This window comes from Diospyros lotus, chromosome 7, assembly GCF_014633365.1.
Source record: "Diospyros lotus cultivar Yz01 chromosome 7, ASM1463336v1, whole genome shotgun sequence".
Taxonomy (NCBI): Eukaryota; Viridiplantae; Streptophyta; class Magnoliopsida; order Ericales; family Ebenaceae; genus Diospyros; species Diospyros lotus.
This window is the reverse complement of record NC_068344.1, coordinates 4,563,416-4,585,936: the sequence shown is the minus strand read 5'-3', so window position 1 is coordinate 4,585,936 and position 22,521 is coordinate 4,563,416. Positions and strand designations below refer to the sequence as shown.

General features: G+C 38.8%; 1 protein-coding gene and 1 non-coding gene across 3 annotated transcripts in view; both read left to right on the top strand.

Moving 5' to 3' along the window:
- Positions 1-3,167: 3,167 nt before the first annotated feature.
- LOC127807036 (small nucleolar RNA R71) lies at positions 3,168-3,274 on the top strand. Its single transcript, XR_008024573.1, has one exon. It is a non-coding gene; the product is annotated as a small nucleolar RNA R71 (small nucleolar RNA).
- Positions 3,275-12,068: 8,794 nt separating this feature from the next.
- LOC127805767 (transcriptional repressor ILP1) overlaps positions 12,069-22,521 on the top strand; it is a 53,246-nt gene continuing 42,793 nt past the window's right edge. For both annotated transcript variants that reach the window (XR_008024183.1, XM_052342533.1), the window contains exon 1: positions 12,069-13,281. Coding sequence is in view for 1 of the 2 variants with exons in the window: in XM_052342533.1 (XP_052198493.1) it covers positions 12,148-13,281 (1,134 nt within the window). In the remaining variant the exon portion in view is untranslated. The remainder of the gene's footprint in view (positions 13,282-22,521) is intronic.

Genomic DNA, 22,521 nt, shown 5'->3' with positions numbered 1-22,521 from the left:
CAAAATACAAAATGTCCACTCCAACGGGAATGGCATACGAGGTTGTAAAATGGCAACATCTCTCATCCGGTGCCATTTTTACAACTTTTGGAAAAAGAAAATCAGAGATTGCATTTGCCAACGGTCAAGAGACCAACGGCTATATTTTACATTATATATATATATATATTTACCTAAACAGATGAGGCAGGCAGAGCAAGAGAAACCAAAGGCAGAAGGAGAGGGCGAGCAGCGCTTGCGAAGGGGAGGGTGAGGGCGAGGGGGCGAGACGTGAGTAGGATTAATTGATTTGCAGAGAAGAGGTTTCTAGAGGCACTCAATGTATGTTATAATATATATATATATATATATATTAATCATCATAAATGTTTCCAATTGATTTGCAGAGAAGAAGATTCTGGAGGGACCCAAGTTATGTTATAAATGTTTCCAATTAATTTGCAAAGAAGAAGGTTCTGGAGGTACTCAAGGTATGTTATAATATATATATATATATATATTAATCAATTATAAATGTTTAAACAATATGTGCTTGGGGGAGTTGCAAAACAATTATTCAAAGTTAATTGTTAGAATTATATATATTAATTATAGTTACTTGTTATGTTTTATTTTAGTTAATTAATTATTAATCATATATATAAATGTTTTTATTCTAGTTAATTGTTAGAATTTGAATTGATATTTTTAGGTTAGAATTATATATTTTGATTTTAATTTAAAATAAGTATTTTAGTTAATTGTTAAAATTTATTTTAATTTATTATTTTATGCTCATTCTTTAAATTGATTATATTTTTTAATTATTTTTTAGATGGATTCTCAATTTGACGGTTCTTTCACTAATTTGCTTATGAGTAACACCAATTTATATGATAACAATATGCGGTCCAATCGAATAGTATTGGCGCTAGTACAAGATGAAGTCATTTCAAAAGTGAGAAAATAGCAAAGGACAAAGAACTTCTCTCAAGAAGAAGATAAATTAATTGTATCTGAGTGGCTTAACACGAGTAGAGATGCAATTACTAGGAATGAACAACAATGTGGTGCTTTCTGGCATAGAATATTGAAATACGTAGAACTTCATAGAGACAATCAAGAAGAACGTTCGCAAGCTTCTATTAAAAGCCGTTGGACTGATATAAATGCAAAATGTGCCAAATTTATTGATTTTTATAGTCAAATTGAAAGACTACAACAAAGTGGACACACCGAGCAAAATAATGTAATGATTGAGTGTTTTTTAGATAGACACTACTATGATTTAATATTTGAACTATTGATTTAATGATTTCATATGTTTTTCAGGTTAATAAAGCAAAAGAAATGTTTGTTAAGATTATTGAAAGACCATTTCAATACAAGCATTGTTGGAATATCTTGAAAATGGAGCAGAAATTAACTGATAATCTCACCAACAATAAGAGAGCAAAAATCCATTGAACTGGTTGTCCTGCTGAATCAAATCATGTTAATCTTGTTATTCAACTCCACATTTAGGGGATAACATTGAATCATTGTCTACTCTCAACCTCAATATGTCATTGGACAGAAAAGTTTCGAAGAAACAACTTAAAAACAAAGATAAGCAAAACGGGGCTGAAGATATACTAGATTATCACCACAAGAATCAAAGAATGGAAGTGGAACGACAAAAAGCGGATTGGCATGAGAAAATGTTTGCTCAATAGGAGATATCATTGGTGTAAGATTATAAACAGTTAGAAATTGAAGAAATGCAATTAGAAGTTCAAAAAAAGAAGGTAGAAGTTGAAGAAAAGAATAATGAATGGCAATATGAAATGAAGATAATAGAAACTGACACTATTGGTATGAACCCAATTTCTGCAGCATATTGGAATAACTTGAAGATGGAGATTATGAAAAAACGGGGTTTTACTTTTTAGTCAATATTTATTATGTTGTTATTATTCATGAAAAACTAAGTATTAAGTTTGATTGCACCAATGTCACATAAAACTTTATCAAAATTAATTTCATCAATAGTGCAAGGAATAGAAAAACTCTCTGGATCCTTGAGTTTTGGTGGAAGCTTTTTCTGCAAGATGGCTAAACACTCCTCCGTTAGGTTGACTGTTTCATACTCCTTTAGTTTCCTCTTATTTGATAAGATTTTCTTCATGAATTTCACATAGCTGGGCATTTGGGCTAAGGCATCCACAAACGGTATATTATTATGAAGTTTCTTGAATACCTCCAAAAACTTCTCAAATTGCTTATCCATCTTGTGCTTGCGCAACCTCTGAGGGTGTGGAATTAGAGGAACATATGGCTTAACCGATGGTAGAATTACCTTGTCTTGTTCAGCTACTATTTCGGGCTCTTTAAGTTGATCTGTTGTTTCCTGAACAATACCATTTTGTTTTGCCACACCTGGTCTTTTAACATGAATTTCTAGTAGCTGCACCCCACTCCTTGTTGTGATTGCGTTTACTTGCTCATTCGAGTTCACCTCGGTGTTGCTAGGCCATATGCCCGGTTGTCTCTCTGTTAAGATTTTTGCTAGCTGCCCAATCTGATTTTCAATATTCTTAATAGCTACGTTAGTTTGGTCGCTTCGTTCTTGAAGCTTTGAAACTACTTCTTCCCACCTTCCTCTTTCTTCTTGTGGTCTTCCCATTTTTGGTGGATTTTGACTATTCTGATTGTTGCCATAGGAGAACTTAGGATGGTTTCTCCAGCCGGGATTGTACGTTTGAGAAAATGGATTATTTTGTTGCCACTGAAAATTTTGCTAACGTTGAAAGTTCTGTGCATATGCGGCCTGCTCTGTGAAAGAAGGATCCATGATGACTAGTGGACATTCGGACGACAGATGATTTGCCCCACAAGTTATACAAATAGGATGAGATCCTTGCACCATATTAGCGGATGAGGTGTATTTGAATGCTTCCATCTGTTTTGATAAAGCATCAATCTTAGCTAGCATTAAAGTACTCATATCCACTTCATGCACTCCTGGTGTTCTTTTATGTGAATTCCTATCCGGTCACATTACAAACTGCTCACTCATTGTTTCAAAAAGATCATGAAGTTGCCTGGCTGTTTTATTTCGAATAGAACCACCTGTTGTAGAGTCCACCGCTAAACGACTGTAAGGAGTTAAACCGGCATAAAAATAATGATTTTGAGCTGGTAATGGAAAACTGTGATTTGGACACTTCCTCAACAACTCTTTGAACCGTTCCCATGCCTCATGAAAATGTTCTGATTCGGCTTGTTGGAAGGTTGAAATTTCATGCTTGAGCTTGTTGATCTTGGCCGGTGGGAAGTATTTGAGTGCGAACTTCTGTACCAAATCTGCCTATGTAGTAATATTGCCCGGTGGTAATAAGTCTAACCACTCTAGAGCCCTATCCTTCAGAGTGTGAGGGAAAATACGCATCTTAAGTGCCTCTTCATTAATTCATTGATACTTGAAATTCCCATAATACTCTAGAAACTGAGTCAAGTGATAGTGTGGATTTTCCTCGCTCATCCCATAAAATGGGATGTTGTTGGCGAAGAGATTTATCACGTCCGGCCTTAACTGAAAGTTTTCATGCCCGTAAAGAGGATAAATTATACTTAACCGGTTCTCAATCACTAGGGGGCATCATGAAGTCCCCCATCTGAATATCTCTTTCATTAACTTCAATGGGATGCGCCATTTGAACGAGTTGATTGACGTTGTTACCCATATTATTCAGTTGCTCTTCCCTATTTGCTCTATGTTCACAACGCCTTTGATGGAACGTTCTTTCTATCTCTGGATCGAACTCACAAATATCCGTACGTTCTGAACGACTCATGCCCTATCTCAATCCCTACATATACACAAATTGAAATAGCTTAGCCCAGAAAATAATGAAAACAAAATTTAACAGTCAAACCTAATATCAATCAAAGCAATAATCAAAAGAGTTAGTCCCCGATAACGGCGTCAAAAACTTGTTCTCCCTATTTCTATACCGCAAGTGGACGGGTCATGACAAGTAATACAGTGGTGAATAAAGTGTTGTACCCATGAGGACTAACTTTTGACGTTTACTCTAACTGATTTAACCTTAACCTAACACATACATTAACAATGACTTCAACTGCAATGAAAACTAATTTACGAATAAAATATGCAATTAGAATAATTTCTTTCGATTTAAAACTCACAAGACTAAGGCACTAAGGTTTGTGAATCCACCGTCGGCCTTCTATGATTCAATTATTCATTACTCGGGTCTTGTTATTCCTTATCTTTGGTTGAAAATCGATGATACAATTACAACCAAAAGCCTCTCTCAATGGTCATTCAGTTCTATGTATATATATGAAATTAACTATCTCTAGTTAATCTTCGAACATATAAATATGCATTCAATCACGAAGATTATCACAAAATGATTTCATAGGGCATAACAGTATCTCTACCTATTATAGGACCCTACGTTGTTTGTTACCATGTTTAATCCATATTGAATCTCTCGAAAGCAACACAAATCACAACTACGTTTCAATGGTGATCAAGCATCAAAACGACATTATAAACATAACAAACAATCAACCCGAATGGATAAGAAAATAACAAACTGAATAACTTTAAATCAAACCATTAGAAGTCGAGGTTTCATCATTCACCATAACTATAAACACTTAGCGATGCATTCTTGTAATCAAAAGAAAAAGAAAAGAGTTGGAATCCATAGCAAAGAATTGAGAAAGAAAAGAAAAATACAAGCTAATAGTAAAGTCTTCAATCTTCTGTCCGCTTCTCTTCCTTCCAAAAACTCCCCAAATCTCCCACGAATAAGTTTTTATATAGTCATTTTTAGGTTATCAAAGTCATGCACCTTGAAGGAGTTTATCTCTCTTTGATTTGGATTGAAACGGGCTTAAAATGGCCTTTTCATGAAGCTTTGAACCCTACCGCAGTATGTTTGTTGCTGCAGACCCGTGAGCTCCAGATAGCAATTCCTAAAGCGGTCTTACAGTGGTATGCATTCCGCTGTAAGACCGTGAGCTTCAGAAACTAATTTGTACAGCAGCCCTATTGTAACACCCCGTCTTGTTGGGAGTGTTACTATAAGGGTATTTTTGGGAATCTTTTTTTTTTTAAATAACTTCATCATGCGCGGTACTCCATGAACAACCTTCACATGCACATACAGGATCCTGAAAGCCCTAGTCTTGCCCGTTTAACTTAACAAGATCAATAATCTTAACAACTAAACAAGACATTTCATAACGCAGCGGATACATTAACATCAAACATCGAGGTTTTTACATAGTATTTCCATAATAAAATATGTAATACAAATGACCAAATGATAACAGCGTTATCATACAACTATTCATACACAAGCTAAACTACATACTAGAACCTCCAAAAGCTACAACGACTATCGATCTAAACATCATTGACCTTCAATCAGTCATGTCCTTGCCTTTGCAGCAGTCCCTGTCTGGAACATTGAACGTTCCAGGGGCAATAACCCAGGTTAGATGATAAAACATCTAAGTGATGGTATGAAACAGTTTACAAAATGCATGGAAGACATACGAGTATGGCATACACAGACAAAACGACACATGCAAACATGTCTATCTTGAGAAATCTCCCTGACATACTCAACCTCCCGTGGAAAACACCTTCCACACACCGTTGGGGTTGACCTTGCCGCGACATACTTAATCTCTCGAGTGCCCTACCATGTCACTCGTTCACCAGGATTAACCTTGTCCCATTCTCAAGAAGACCCCATCTCGTCCCATATGGACCCAATAACGACACGAAAATCAATACTCTGATGATATGAAATTCACACGCCATGCACCGACTCTTTTGCAAGTAAACACAGTTGATGCGATATACCACATGATCAATATGCAAATGATGCCATATATACATGAATAAAACGCATATGCATAGCATCCCTAGTTCCGGTAAGACCGCTTATTTGAACTCACTACACTCACACCAAAATATTTCCAAAACAAGGGTAAAACTAGAGTCAGACTACTCACCTTATGCGAAAAGTCAATTTTTGCCTCGTAATGCATGCTAAGCCTTAAAATGCGCATCTGAATAATTTCCTGCCTTTAACATGCTCCATTAACCTCAAATTAGTTCTCAGAATTTTCTGGGATTTTTCGGAAGCTTCTTCCTAATTTTTCTTCATTTTCCTCTATTTCTTCTATTTTCCTTTTTCTTCTTTTTTTTTTTTTTCATCTTCTTCCTCTAGCATTATTCTTCCGTGCGAACTAGCTTGCCCGCCGCTGCTCGCACTCTAGCCACCTGCCTCGCCGCTTGCCGTAGGCCTCATCGGCCTTCCCTAGTCCCGCCAGTCGCCGCCCCACCTTCCAATAGCCATCCTTACAGCTGCTCCGGTCGCCATGGATGCTACCCAACCGCAGCAAGCTTGCGGCTATGGCCGCAACTTGCTGTGCGGCCCACTCCGGCCACTTCCAACGCCTGCCACGACCACCACCGATCCCTCTTGCCCCCGCGCAACCCCTAGTCGCCTTCTTCTCGTTACTGTTCGGCTATCATCCGAGCTTCCATGCGTGCTGCCATAGCCGTGGCTTGCAGCCATGGATGCTGTTCGCCTGCTGCGAACAGCTTGGTTACAATTTTAGCTTCTCTCGCGGCTGCCTCCGGCCACAAGTTTCAATGCCCAGCTCCCTCTCGATCACCTAGTTAATGGCTTGCTGCCATAGTTGCCCATGTTCGCTGCCTTTGCCTTCGCGGTGCTGCCATGCTTCCTTCTTCTTTTATTTTTCCATTTTGCTCTCAATGCTCTCAAATGACCCTTATTTATAGAGATCCCACCGACCCATCGTCTTTAGCAAGCTTAGCCATCACTCCTTTAGCTAAACTTGGCTATCACTCCAAGCAAATTGGCCATGAAGCTTCCTAGAAGCTTCGCTTAAACCAGCACACACGTACATGAATATATATATATATAACTATATATTACTCGGGTAAATCTCTAATTGCAAGTGCATCTTTAAACCTAAAATTAATTTGCATTATAATACTGAAAACGCAAATTTAATAACTTCAAAGTTACTCGATAATGACGATTTTGCCCCAGAGTCCTCATCGGGCTATTGTTTCATCCTGAAACCACTGAAGGGTTATTCCTTACGAAAAACCGGAGCCCCATCAGGCTACTGTTGACTTCTCGGAGATCTTCTATATCAATTCGGTTTCTAAGCCTAATTTGCAACTGCATTTTAGTTGTATCGAAAACTGTTCTCGATTCCACTTCTTTCATCACTAAAAATCATAATTCGAATCACTTGTCGATACTATACAATTTTCCTTGGCTATCTAGGGTTCGGGGTACTTCCTCTGATTGATTCAGTCGCTTAAGACTGCAATAGTGTACCCTAAAGCCTCATTCTTTTGATAATTTCGGTTATACCCTTCATCAAATACCATGGTTGAATGATTATAAGAAAAAATTTATTGCAGCATGAACAAATAAAGTAATATATTTTGACAATGTTACTACTAATAGGTATTCTTTATGAAACTCAAATGTTATCCTTATTTATTTTTATTATACTGTCTCCAATGAATCTAATACATCAATATGTTTTTGTTTAAGGGTTGAGAGTGCACATGCGAAGCTAAAGAGATATCTTGAATCATCTTAATGTGACTTTGAGTCATCATGGATAATTATTAACTCTTTTATTGAGTTGTAACAGACAATGGGTCTTTTGAGAATAGCTTAATGTTGGTACATCATAATTTCAAGACAGGAATTTTCAATGAATTGAGAGGGTATTATATCAAGAAATACAATGAATATGGTGTTAAAGCAAACATGGATAATTTAGAAAATTGGGGTGGATAAAGTTGCATGTGGATGCGTGATCAGAAGCACACATGGTTTGCTTTGTGCACATGAAATTACAAAGTTGATGATGCATGGACGAGCAATTCCTTTGTCGTTTTTGCACCTTGATTAGGCAAAATTAAATTTTGGGGCAGACTGCTTCTAATGATGTGTCATCCCTACTCACTATTAATCCTAAGATAGAAAACATATATAACATATTCCAATTAGAACAGTAGCAGGTAAAATAGTATTGAAACAGAAGTTGAGAGAATTAGTAGATCCATCTACGACTTCATTGATGCCACCAGTCGTGAAATTTTGAACAAAAGGTAAGCCATCATCAAAGAATAAAGTTCAAGTTGATACATCCACCCGATGCGATCCATCATACTTTGAGATAGTACAGTCTGGTCATGATAATGCATCCCCAACAACACGGAGCTCAATTAAGACACCAAATGAAGGTAAACTTTTATTTTATCGTGCCAATGTCAAACATAGATTGCTAGGTTATGATGATTCATTCCTATCAAAGATACAACATTTTATATACAATGCTATTAATGTAGAGTCGGATGGACGTTGTGGGTTCTATGCATTGCTGCATTACTTGGTATGAGCAAGCACAACTGGGTAGATATTCGTTTGAATCTGATTGGAGAGTTGCATACTTTTCTTGCTAAGTATACAGAGTTATACGGATCTGCTATGCTTGTAAATGAGTTAATGCACACACTATCTTGCTTTGACTACGTTGCACCTTGCCAGCATTGGATGACTTTACCTGATATAGGCCGTTTAATTGCTTCAAAATACAATGTTGTCTTAGTTTATTTGTCTCAATTGTAGTGTCTTACATACCTTCCATTGAGATCGATCCCCCCTTTAGCACTACAACATAGGTTTATTACTATCGATTTTGTTGATAATTATCATTTTGTGCAAGTATTATTATTTAATAATTTATTTGTGTATTTATATAGTTATGTTGTTATAAGTTTGCTATTAATAGTTTTGTGTTATCATTTTGTTAGGTATTTCTTAAACCAGGCTCACCAATTCCTCCCATTGCAGACAACTGGCATAGATATTGATCTGATATTGCACGTGAATAAGAAACATCATATATACGTTGAATTCAAGCTTTTCTATCTCTTATTGACAAAAATGTTATCACACAAGATGTTTTTGATTTAAGTGACGAATGATCAAAGTTTATAAATATATATATTTTAGATTGATGATTTATGTCTATTCATAGCATTATTTATTTGCCCTAACCCTGGGGTTTGGGCACATTTGGCTTTTTCGAACCCTAGGGTTCAGGAGTATTTTATTTTTTATTTGTTAATTAATAATAATGTAACGAAAGTGAGTTTTTTTTTTAAGTTCCATCAATTTATATTTATTTAGTTTTATTTTTTCTTGAGTTAATGTTTCTTTAATTTTAGTTTTTCTTTAAGTTAAATGTAAATCATAATAAAATTATGTTTATTTTTATTTCTTCAAAATTTATATTAAATTTGTGATATTTTATCATAAATTAAATAAAATCTAACAACAAATACTAAAATGAAATATTCTTACAAATAACTTAAGCCACATTCGAAAGTTATAATTTAGTAATACCGCAAATAACAATTATAAGTAATTCTCGATGCTCTTTGTGGTTGAACTATTATTGGTGGTCGAACTGAACTTGAACTTGATTATGTCGAGAGTTGAGATGTACCAAATGTTGACACTCCAAATGTCGACGCTTCAGCAGTATCATACGATGGCGATGAATTGAAGCCACTAGGAGAGGATAAAATAACATTTATTGCAACACACATTTCTCTCCATTCATTAGGAGATACGGGCTCTGCATTTGATATTGTGCGATTAAGAGTATATAATGCCAGTCGATTATGCTAAAAAAATAATTATATCAATTTTTTTTTTCAATTTAAATCAACTATATTTAATAATAACTTAAATATTAACTTGAAATTTTACTACTTTAGTAAGACTGACTATATCTTCGCCACTTCTATCAAATCTTGATCGACGCATAGGATTTTATATGAATTCATGCGTAATACGTCCATATCATGGCAAATAGTCATGTGTAAACTGTCATGAAAAATATAGAATATTTACCACGTCGATGTGGTGGCAATAAATGAATATCTCATCGATTTTAACTATCATCAATAAATATATAAATTATCCGATAAGATGCCGTGCTCGCACACTGCTTAGTTTCAACAAGCGATAATGGGGGTGAAGGAATATTTTGCACATACCTAAACTGTCGTAATTTCCTTTCAGGATGATATGGTTCTATGACACTTCCACATTTCAGACAACCTGAGAAAAATATAATTTTCGGTAATGGGTGATGTGCACGAGCCCTCCAATACGACATCCAAATTGCTTGCAAGTGTTTTTTATTTTGAAATTTAATTTTAGAATATATTAATTAACTTGTAAAATCATAATATGCAGGATAAATATATCGTTTGGTGATAAAGCATCAATCTGCTCCTTAATAGATTGCAAAATATCAGTATCACGAACATGCATCCAACGGAGAGCCCGTGGCTGCTCGTCATTGTATAATAAGTTGTATCTATTTCTACTACTCGTCACTGTATAACAAATTATATCTATTTCTACTAAATGAAAAGTGTTCTTATACCCATATTTGTGTACATTTGATATAAATAATTATTAATATGTGTTAAATATATGTAAATATATGGTATATGGTTATGAAATTGAAATAATTACCTCCAGTATTATAAGATTTTCAGCGATACCCTTTACCTCTCGTTTACTTACAATGCCAAGTTATCTATACAAATATTCTAGGTAATCAGCTCCCTATGCATAACTACCAGTCATATTCAAATCATCCAACAATATCAGATATGCGATTGAAACTAATATACCACTCTTATCTACAAATAAGGTACAGCTTAATAAAAATAACAGATATGCTCTACTAACATGTTAGATCTCTTCATTTGAAACTGAATTTGATATATATATATATAAATGTTCTTCTCTATCAATCTAACTTTACAAATGGTTCTCAATTTTCTGCATTCTGTTATGCTGCTGTATATATTAAAATTCCAAGTAAACTACATAATAATTTACGAGCTTCATTACCTGTCAAATGATGAGGGATATATACAAGTCTTTTAGTGATTGAAATATTCAAAATAATAGCCGCATCATATAATGTTATAGTCATATCTTTGAAATTATTTAAATTATAATAATAAATTTACAAAAAAAATTAATATAACTTACATCTCCTGCCTATATGGCAAATGCAACGTGATTTTTTAAACTTTTTAGAATTGATGGATCCTCAGGGACTCCAAGTAATGGTCTAGAAATATCATTCTGCTAAAAAATATTAAAAGATGGTTGCTTTTGATCATTGGCGCGATACTTAGGAGCAATAATAGATAGTGAGGCATAATTTGGCTTTGAAATAGGTGCATGTACTGGTTTTGAAATGGATACATCTAGTGGCTGATTAGTACCCTCAAGCTTTCTCATTAGTGGGACGTTACCGAGATGGAGAAGGAACAACTCGCTCTATTTCACTTATTCTATCACGTACTATAGTTATACAATTATACTTTTAATATAACACACTAGAAAATTATTAACATGCCTTCGAACCATGGCCTACCACTGCCACCGAATCTGGGGCCCACCTTCTCCGCCACCGCCTCCGAACCCCCGAGGTCAAAGGTGGCCACCGCTTTCGCCTTTAAACCCCTACGGTAGGAGACAAACTCTTTGCATACGATCGCTAACCTCCGAACGTAAACCCGTTACAAAATAAAAAATCTAAAGTCATTACTTGAAAACTTCGATGAGACAAGGTAACTCGGTGACAAACAAACAGTAGGTGACAGAGCAGAGAAGATGACGACTAGTAGAGAAGGCAATGACGAGTGTGCATGTGTGGGTTGTGGCTGTGCGCGAGATATGAGATATGTAGAAGAGGGTAATTTTAGAATTTTAGTGGCTGTGAAGAGTAATAAAAATAGTTACTAAGAGTAATTATATAATTTTTTGTACTTATGGTTACGAATAGCAAGAACTTGGCTAGTAATAAAATTTTCCTATTATTTATTCATGCGAAAGGGCTAAAGTTCCGTACCGGCCCATTTCAATAAATTGGGCCGAGGTCCGTTAAGAGTAGAAACTCCGGCCCATAGTGTTGAGTACAAACCCATCGACGGCGACGCAGTAAGCCCTCGCAGTTTCAGCACCGCCGCCGCAGCCAAAGATGAGCGGCAAGGCCAGAAACTTCCGCCGCCGGGCTGGCGACGACGACGACGACGACGACGCGAAGGGCGCCATCACAACCAAACCCTCATCGAAGTCCACCTCCACCACCGCCACTAAACCCAAGAAGCCTACCCAGCAAGCCCCCAAAAAACTCCTCAGCTTCGCGGACGACGACGAGGACAACGATTCGCCGCCCGTTTCTCGCCCCTCCTCCAAATCCTCCTCTTCTCGGTTCGCCAAGCACTCAGCCGCTTCGTCTCACAGACTGACGGCTTCGAAGGACCGGCTAACGCCTTCCTCCACCGCCTCTTCTGTTCCCTCTAACGTCCAGCCCCAAGCCGGCACTTACACCAAAGAAGCCCTACTCGAGCTCCAGAAGAATACCAAAACCCTAGCCGCTCCTCGTCCCGCTCCGCCCTCCTCGGAGCCCCGGATTGTCTTGAAAGGCCTCGTCAAGCCCGACCCGGTTGCCGAAACCCTAAAGGAAGTCGAAGAATTGGACCTTGACGATGCCGCAGATCGTACGGCTTCGATTGGGTTGGGCAGAGGCGGGGACCCATCGGGCTCGTTGATTCCTGACCAGGCAACAATCAATGCTATTCGAGCGAAGAGGGAGCGGCTCCGGCAGTCGCGGGCGGCGGCGCCGGATTATATATCGTTGGATTCCGGGAGCAATCACGGGGCCGCGGAGGGGTTGAGCGATGAGGAGCCGGAGTTTCAGCGCAGGATTGGCTTCTTGGGGGAGAAGGTGGAGAGCGGGAAGAAGGGCGTGTTCGAGGATGTTGATGAGAGGGCAATGGATGGGGGTTTTAGGAAGGCTAGGGAAGTTGGTGCTGATGAAGAAGAAGATGAGGAGGATAAGATTTGGGAAGAAGAACAGTTCAGAAAAGGGTTAGGGAAGAGAATGGATGATGGGTCCAGTAGGGCAGTGAGCAATGCCGTGCCTGTAATTCAGAGCCTCCCGCAACAAACATACGCGTATCCTCCTGCCCCAGCATTGTATTCTTCTGTGTTGAGTACAGCAGCTAATCTGAGCATTGGTGGAGGATTGCCTGGTTTGGATGTAATGCCAATCTCCCAACAGTCTGAGATTGCTAAGAAAGCCTTGCACGAGAACCTGAAGAGGCTTAAGGTATGTTCTCTTGTTCTAAACTATGCTAGGGACATTGTATTTTTGCCATGCATTCTAGTTAGATTGCATTTGTAAGGAAATTGGACTTTCACAAAGTTAGGTTCTTAATTGACTAGTGCCTTTGATATTTGCAATTTTCTCCTTCCATCGTATAATCTTGTTTTAGATCTGAAATTTTGGATGATAAAAGGTGTGAGCTAATCAATAGTTGAGTGTTAGAGAGTGGAACTAGAATTAGAGATATCAATACAAGACACCACCAATCCCTGCCAATCATCACTAGCCTTGGCCATATCTTCTGGTGGGTACCCAGAGCTGACAACTAAGGAAAAACTCTTTTGAAAGGTCTCCAGTTAACATCCCAGGCCAAAAGTGGCTGTACTGTATGGTGCCTTAAGTTCTGTGGACCCTGGTTGCTAATCTATCTGTATACCAGTTTCCTTTGTTAGAATATGGCATAATTGAGAGGAACACTTTGTTGCCATTGATGTTCTTTTCATGATAAGGAGGTTTTGATTATGTGACCTGTATCAACTTGAATGGTAGCAGAGCCTCCTCTGAATCACACTCAAGTATCACCTTCCCTAATCTCTATTCCCACAGCACTGCAGTCCTTAAATATTGTCCGGAACTCCATAGTAGAGAAGTTGCTGCATCCAATTCCTTCAATCTAGCATCCATGCTCTCTGCAAAAGTCCTCCAACACCTTATAGTCCTGGATTGCCAGCAGTAGCTCCACTGCAATATATTGATAGCAAGGCATTGATCGGGCCTCCATTTGATCAAATACTCCTTTTATAGATGTTGGCCATATGATGTGGGAAAGAAATGAATCACAGAAAGTTGAAGATAGAGAATTGATTCAGAAGAAGAAGAAAATGAGTCAAAAGAAGAGGCAAGCAGAAGAGAAAAGCCAAGAGAAAAAGAGGCCGAGAAAGAGAGAGAACTAGTCAAAGTATGATTATAATCTCTAAAATCAAATGTAACTCTATCTAATCCCTAAATCAAATAAAATTGTCATCTAAACAACTATGATAATCAAAATAGTTGTTGCCTGATTACAACAATAAATTTGTTTGAATGAAAATGTCGTCGTCAAGCTACTTGATCCTGCAAAAAAAAGAAAACATTTAGAGGGCGTGGGAGGGTCCATGCGCAAACACTTCGATGCTTAAGTCAGACACTGGAAATAATAAAAATTGTATTGAAATTAGTATTAGAGACATCGTATCTTTTCAGGGATGAGTGCCTGCTTATTTATAGAGGAATATGGAATAATCTTTAGTAATTTTGAAATAGTATTATTGTAGATAACGTCTATTTTGATTATCCCTAGTTTGACAGGGACTAGGATTGTTGATCATTGTAGATGACGTCAATCTCTTATAGATGACGTTTATCTTGCCTTTTTTTGGGGATTAAATTTCTTAGGGATGATATTTATCCCAATATTTCGAAATCTTTTTAGAATTAGAATTCTCTATGGATAATTGATTATCTTATCGGAGAAATTTTCGGATGTCAGAATTATCTAGTTTGCGCGTTTGTGTGGGACCCCCTCGCCTTGCTTACTTGAAATTTATGCATTTTAGCCCAAGAAGATATTTTGGGCTCTTGGGCTTTTAATGGGCCTTTGCTTATGACACAACAAAAACAAAACAAGATAAACCTAATCTAAACCTTTTTAAAATCAAAATAGAAAACATATCAAAATATCAATCTCTCTCTCTCTCTTGACTTTTCTCTTGTACTTGCTTCTTCTTCTTGGCTTCTTCTCTTCTCCAGCTTCTCTTCAATTATTTGTCTTCAACTTTCTGTGATTCATTCATGTCTTGCATCAAATTTTGGTATCAAAGCAAAACTCGATTATGAATTTCATCAGCTCCCATCAGTTCCACATCATTGAATCATCATCAGCAGAGCCAACAAAGTTGTCAGAGCATCCAGATCCTATCAACAATCTTCAGTTTTCTTGAGTCTTAAGAGCTGAGAATTTCCGACAAAAATCTTGCTAAGCCCAGACCAATCATTAACCCTAGCCACTGAATTGTCCATTGTAAAAAAAAAAAAAAAAAGTTATTTCTTTCCTCCTTTGGCTAGATTTTTTGTTTGCTAAATTAATGTCAATTTATTTCTTTGTGCTTAGTGTCTCGACCCCAAGGGTAGATTAGGCATAGGATATTACATGTATTAGTTAGTGGTCATAGCTTACTGCTTTGTTGGTTGTACCTTTACCTAGAAAGCCTATGAAGGGGTTGCAACCTAGAGAATTAGGGGTATGGTGGAATGATAATCTGATTTTAGTGTTTCCTCTCTACATTCCTCTCCCTTGATTTCCTCTCTTCTCCCTGTTCTTGTTCCTATTTTGTTTCTCCCTTCCTTTTGCTCTCTCTTCCTTGTAATTTTCTTAGATTCCTTTCTAAACCCTGAGCAAACCCTAGGATTGTGTCAATTGGTATTAGAGCGGATCAATCTTTGCCTAGTGGTTAAGATTGCAATGAGTAAGAAGTTGCGGATTGGAGGTAAAATTTGAGAGATTGAGATCATAGTGATTGTGATCAAATCAACGAATTGTAGTGATCCACAACGATCGACTTGGAATTGTGGATTGCAGATCCATAGCAGGTGATGTGAAGTCATTTGTGTTTAGATTAGTTTCTATTCTTTGTGTTTCCTTTAGGAAGTCTGTTAGCATATTTTTCATTATTGTAATATAAATTAGTTAGTTTGTTTCCAAGCTGTCTGGTAGTTGGTTAAATTCGGTTAGGATAGGGGCAGTTAGTTGTAACTGCCTTGCCCACCTCTATGTTTTATAAATAGGGGCTGGGAGGGCTCGGTTGTGGGGTGTGAGATCTTAGGAATATCTTGTAAGGGTTGAGCGGGTGAGCTAGGTTGAGAGATTCTGTATTTCTCTTGGGGTTTCTTCTCTTGGTAGTCTAGGGTTTTAGACTAAAGAAAAGAGAGGGTTTTCCTAGTTCATATAATTGCTGTAAAGATATCAAGATAGTGGAGATTTCATGGGCCTAAGGCAGTCTGGATGTAGGTCTCATTTATGAGACTGAACTAGGATAAAATCTGGTGTATCTTGTTGCTGTTTTTCGATTCCTATTCTTGTTCTTCCTATCGAGTGATTGTGTGTATATTGTTAGGGGTATAATCAGTGAGTTCTTGAGGGGTAGTTTGCTGTGAGTGTGTGGCGGTTTTAAGGACTACAGGTGAAGATGCTGATTGACGATTGGGTGTGGAACTGAACGAGTCGCAAGAGTCAAGAAGCAACAACTTCTAGTGTGAAGACATTTGTTTTTAGATTAGTTTCTGTTCTTAGTATTTCCTTTAGGAAATCTATTAGCATATTTTTCTTGATTGTAATATGTATTAGTTAGTTTGTTTTCAAGCTGTCCGGTAGTTGGTTAAATCCGGTTAGGATGGGCAGTTAGTTGTAACTGCTCTGCCCGCCTCTATGATCTATATAAATAGAGGCTGGAAGGGCTTGGAAATTCTTATGAAAACATTGGGTTATCTTGAGAGAGTTGAGTGAATGTGCTAGGCCGAGAGAAGGGTTAATTTTGTATTTCTCTTGGGGTTTTCTTCTCTGTTTAGTCTAGGGTTTTAGACCGAGGGAAAGAGAGGTTTTTCCTAGTGCATGTAATTGCTATAAGGGTTTCAAGATAGTGGAGTTTTCATGGGCCTAAGGTAGTCTGGATGTAGGTCTCATTTATGAGACTGAACCAAGATAAAATCTTGTATCTCTTGTTGTGTTTTATTGCTATCTTCTATTCCTATTCTTGTATTTTCTATCGAGTGATTGTGTGTTTGTTTTGGGGGGTATAATCAGTGAGTTCTTGAGGGATAGTTTGTTGTGTGTGGCGGTCTTAAGGTCAACATCTAGTGATTTCGGAAAATTCATTAGAGCCAGTGGTCCTCCAGTCATTGGACGATGATTGGGTGAGAAGAAGGCGTTGGCTGGTGCGATCGTTGAATCACCATGATCGCAACTTCGATTCTTGCGAGTAGTGAAGGCACAACGGGGGATGAGGCCCGTGTGATCTTGAATTCGCTTTGATCGTGAGTAGATAGCGATCAGTTGCAAGGGTTCGTCAAGCTAGGCGAACTCTGTTGTAGTTCCATGGAGATCGATACATAGTTACCTGGTTCGTGGAACGTTAGGTACGCAGAACGCGGTACGGGAACGTGGTACGTCACTTTTCCTGGAACGCGGTACGTGGGGGGTAGGCTTCTTCGGTTTGCCGGTTCGTCACTTAGTTTTGTAAATATATTAATAATAATAAAAATATTAAAAAAATAAATATTAATATAATAATTATAAAATCATAAAATTTAAAAAAATAAAATGGGATGTGGAGTCTCCACCAGCTGATGCGACGGAGCGAGAGCCAGAGAGACAGCAAGCAAGAGATCGAGGGGAGAATTGACGGCTGGCGAGGGCGAGCGACAATCGAGGGTGAGGGGGCCAGGGGGCGAGGGCGAGGCGGCGCAGGCGAGTGACGGAGCTAGAGAGAGGTAGCAAGGAAGAGCGATTGAGCGAGGCGAGCGATCGAGGAGGGCGAGCGAGTCAACGACAGTCTGAGTCATCCGACGACGGCACAGAGGCCGGAGCGAGTGAGAGTGAGAGACAGCGGCCCGCAGCTGGCAACGAGCGAAGCGAGAGAGGGAGAAGGGTAGAGGCGGCTGGGCGGCGGGCGCTTGAGCGAGAGAGGGTCTGAGGAGGGGTTAATGGCGGGCCTGAGTGTAGGCCAAAATTAATGGCATCAAAGATCCGGGTCTTCATTACAGGGGAATGGGGACGCGTCCCCAAGCATTCCAAGACGCAAACACACCGCGTTTCAGTGTGCGCGTACTAGAACGTGGTTCCCGGGGGGGAAGGGCGTATTAGGTAACTATGGACCGATATAGAACCGATTGTGAATATTTGCTCGGATTTGAAGTCGATACAAAGTGAGTGACTCTTGGAACCAATCTAGGTCAGTGCATGTGACCAAGGCGAGAAGGAAGGTGTGATTGGAAGCAGAGCCATCGATTCTTGGTTACGCTTCCGACACTTCTATTAGTAGATCCAATGAAGCGGAGCTAGGTGGATTCTGTCGATTTAGGCGAACTCTTCGAAAGCCATAATAGATCCAATTGATTCTCGAGGCTATTTGATGTGGTCACCAATCAAGACCCGGCCCAAAGCCGACCCGACCACGCCGGAACAATATTTTAATACTTCTTAAGTTTTTAGAATTCTACTTGATTTAGGATTCAATTTCATGTTTCTACTTGATTTAGGATTTTACTTCATGTTGGATTAGGATTTATTTCTATTAGGATTCTAGTTGGATTTTGTTTTCCAAATATTAGATGGATTTGGATTAGCCAAATACTATAAATATGCCTAGAATCTAGAGTTTGTAATCAAGTTTTTCTTAATCAAATTTCAGCAATCTATTTGGGTTTTCTTAGCAAAACAGTCTTGTTTTTGCGTCTTCTTGAAAGCCAAGATTCGGCCATTGAAGTTTGCTCTTTCAAGGGTTTATTTTGGTGTGTTTTCTTCACACTTGCGCTACACGTTGCGTCAGGTGGTATCAGAGCGGTTAATCAACCAATCAGATGGCCAATCTTGAAGGTAACGGTAGCAACCAGCCTCGTGACGGTGATCAGGGGTTGTCCGCAGTTTGGAGAGCAATTGAAGAACAGCGGGAAGTAACTCGTACTATCCAGCAACGATTGGAGCAACATAACAACCAATTGGGCATCTTACTACGAGTTGATGATGACAGGCACCTGAATAATGGGGTGAATCAAGCCGGAGCGGGAAGACCACCCATTAATCATGCCCTTGTTAATCCTAGAAGACCAGTGATTGAAGATAGTGATGAAGAGGATGATTTTGGTCGAGCAATAGCTAACCCTGGTGGTAGAGGGGTTAGGAGGAATGTGCATCAGCACAACCACTGGGGCAATGATGAGTATAAACTAAAAGTTGATATTCCCACCTTTAGTGGAGATCTTGATATTGAGGGCTTCCTGGATTGGATCATTGAGGTTGACCGTTTTTTCGAATACATGGAGATCCCAGATGAACGACAAGTAAAGTTAGTGGCTTATAGGTTGAAGGGCGGTGCATCTGTTTGGTGGGAGCGATTAACCGAAATGAGATTGAGGGAAGGCCGACAGCCAGTTCAGACATGAAGATGAATGAAGCAACTGTTAACAGGTAGGTTTTTGCCCCCTGACTATGAACAATATATGTTTGAAGCTTATCAAAGATGTGCACAGGGAATGAAGAGTGTGAATGAATATACCTCTGAGTTTTTACGATTAGCGGAGAGAAACCAATTGTCCAAAAAGTGACAATCAACAAGCAGCTCATTACTTGAATGGATTGAAGCCTACTATTCGTGATAAAATTGGGGTTCAGATGGTTCTGAGTGTGCAAGAAGCAAGGAACTTAGCTTTAAAGGCTGAGTTAATGTTGAGTGAGAGGTCTCGTAGTGACAACTGTCATCAGTATAGTGGGAATGAAAATAAACAACCAGCTTTTGATAAAGGCAAGTCGGTTCAAGGAGCGCAACCCTCCAATCCACCCCATACAGTCAACCCTAATAAGGCTACAACGGGGGGAAACATTCGAGTTACTACTTCTAATCTTCCAAAATCCCCTAATCCTTATGCAAAGCCTATTCTTTTAAAATGTTTCAAGTGCAATGAGGTTGGGCATCGATCTAGTGATTGTCCAAGGAGGAAAACAGTTAACATTGTAGAAAAGGAAGAGGAAGATGTTGTTGAAGAGGAAGTATATTGCGGGCCTGATGGGGAGGATGACGAAGAAGATTATGGACACTGGGTAATATACCTGCGTAGTGAGAAAGTTAATGCTATCTCAAAAGAATGAAGATACTACTAAGCGGCATAAGCTTTTTCGCACGAGGTGTACAGTGAAAGGAAAAATGTTTGAGTTGATTATTGAAAGTGGAAGTCAGGAGAACATCATAGGAAGAGACGTGGTGGCAAAGATGCAGTTAACTCCTGAAAAACATCCAAGCTCTTACATGATTGGATGGATCAAAGAAGTTGGTGGCATACATGTGGATGAACGTTGCAGGGTGCCTTTCTCTATTGGTAAGTACTTCGACGAAGTCTATTGTGATATTGTTGATATGGATGCTTGCCATATTTTATTTGGGAGGCCTTGGCAATTTGATGTGGATGCTAAGCACTCGGGTAGGAAGAACACATATCAGCTTGAGAAAGAAGGTGTGCGTTATACTTTGTTACCCATAGTGGAAAAGAATCAAACCAAAGCTTCTAAAGTGGAGGGGCGAAATTTTCTTACCGTTACACATAAACACACTGAGTTTGTGAGGGAGTGTAAGGATACTTGAGAGGTTCACTTATTGGTTATTAAGGGAGAGAGTGTGAGTGAGCTACTGAAGGTGAATCAAATTCTAGTGGAGGTGCAGGGATTGTTGGAGGAATTTCATGATGTGGTTCCTAAGGAGTTGCCTAATGAGCTACCTCCTATGAGAGATATTTAACACCACATTGACTTGGTTCCTGTTGCTAGCTTGCCTAACCTACCACACTACAGGATGAGTCCTAGGGAGAATGAGATTTTGCGTGAGCAGGTAGATGAATTGTTGAGAAAAGGGCACATTCAGACTAGCATGAGTCCATGTGCAGTGCCAGCATTATTGACACCAAAGAAAGATGGGAGTTGGAGGATGTGTGTTGACAGTAGAGCCATCAACAAAATTACTATTGGGTACAAATTTCCAATTCCTAGGCTCGACTACATGCTTGATCAACTTGATGGGGCTATGATTTTTACCAAAATTGATCTTAGAAGTGGTTATCATCAAATCAGAATTCGACCTGGAGATGAGTGGAAGACAGCTTTCAAGACGAGAGATGGGTTGTTTGAGTGGTTAGTCATGCCCTTTGGACTAACCAATGCACCAAGCACTTTCATGAGACTAATGAACCAAGTATTACGCCATTTCATTAGTAAATTCGTTGTGGTGTATTTTGGTGATATTTTGATATATAGTAAGTCTATTAATGAGCATGAGGGGCATATTCGAGAGGTGTTGAGTGTGTTGAGGGAAAACAAACTTTATGCTAATTTGAAGAAGTATACTTTTATGAGTGAGAGCTTGTTGTTCTTGGGCTTTGTTATAAGTAAAGAGGGCGTAAAGGTAGATGAGAAAAAAGTGTGAGCTATTAGAGAGTGGCCAACTCCTAAAAATGTTAGTGATGTGCGAAGTTTCCATGGGTTAACAACTTTCTATAGGCGGTTTATCAAACACTTTAGTAGTATTGTGGCTCCAATTACTGAGTGTTTAAAGAAAGGAAAGTTCCATTGGGGTGAAGAACAAGAGCAAAGTTTCACCTTGATAAAAGATAAATTATGTACCGCTCCTGTCTTAGCTTTGCCAAGCTTTGACAAATTGTTTGAGGTTGAGTTTGATGCGAGTGGAGTGGGTATAGGTGCTATGTTGTCCCAAGAGAAGAGACCAGTTGCATTTTTCAGTGAGAAGTTGTGTGAAGCCAGAAGAAAGTGGTCTACTTATGATAAGGAGTTTTATGCAGTAGTGAGGGCTCTTAAGATATGGGAACATTACTTGATTGCCAAAGAATTTGTTCTTTACACGGATCACCAAGCTCTTAAGTACTTGAGTAGCCAAAGGCAATTGAGGAGTGATATGCATGCTAGATGGTCTGCTTTTATTGATAAATTTTCATATAAAATTGTACATAAGTCGGGACAGCATAATTGAATGGCAGACGCTTTGAGTAGGCATGTGGATTTGATCAAGACCCTTAGTGTTGAGATTGTTGGGTTTGAGTGCTTGAAAGAATTATATGCGACAGACGAAGATTTCAAACATGTGTGGGAACAATGCATGTCTCAGCAACCATCAAGAGATTTCTATGTGCATGATGGGTTTCTCATGAAGGGAAATCAGTTGTGCATCCCTTGCACATCTCTTCGTGAGAAAATTATTTGGGATTTGCATGGTGGTGGCTTAGCAGGGCATCTTGGCAGAGACAAGACTATTGAAGCTGTTATGGGAAGGTATTATTGGCCAAGAGCAAGGAAAGATGTTTCTATTATTGTGACGAGGTGTTATATATGTTAAACAGCTAAGGGGCACTCTTCTAACTCCGGTCTCTACATGCCATTGCCTGTTCCCAATGCTATTTGGGAAGATTTGTCTATGGACTTCGTGTTGGGTC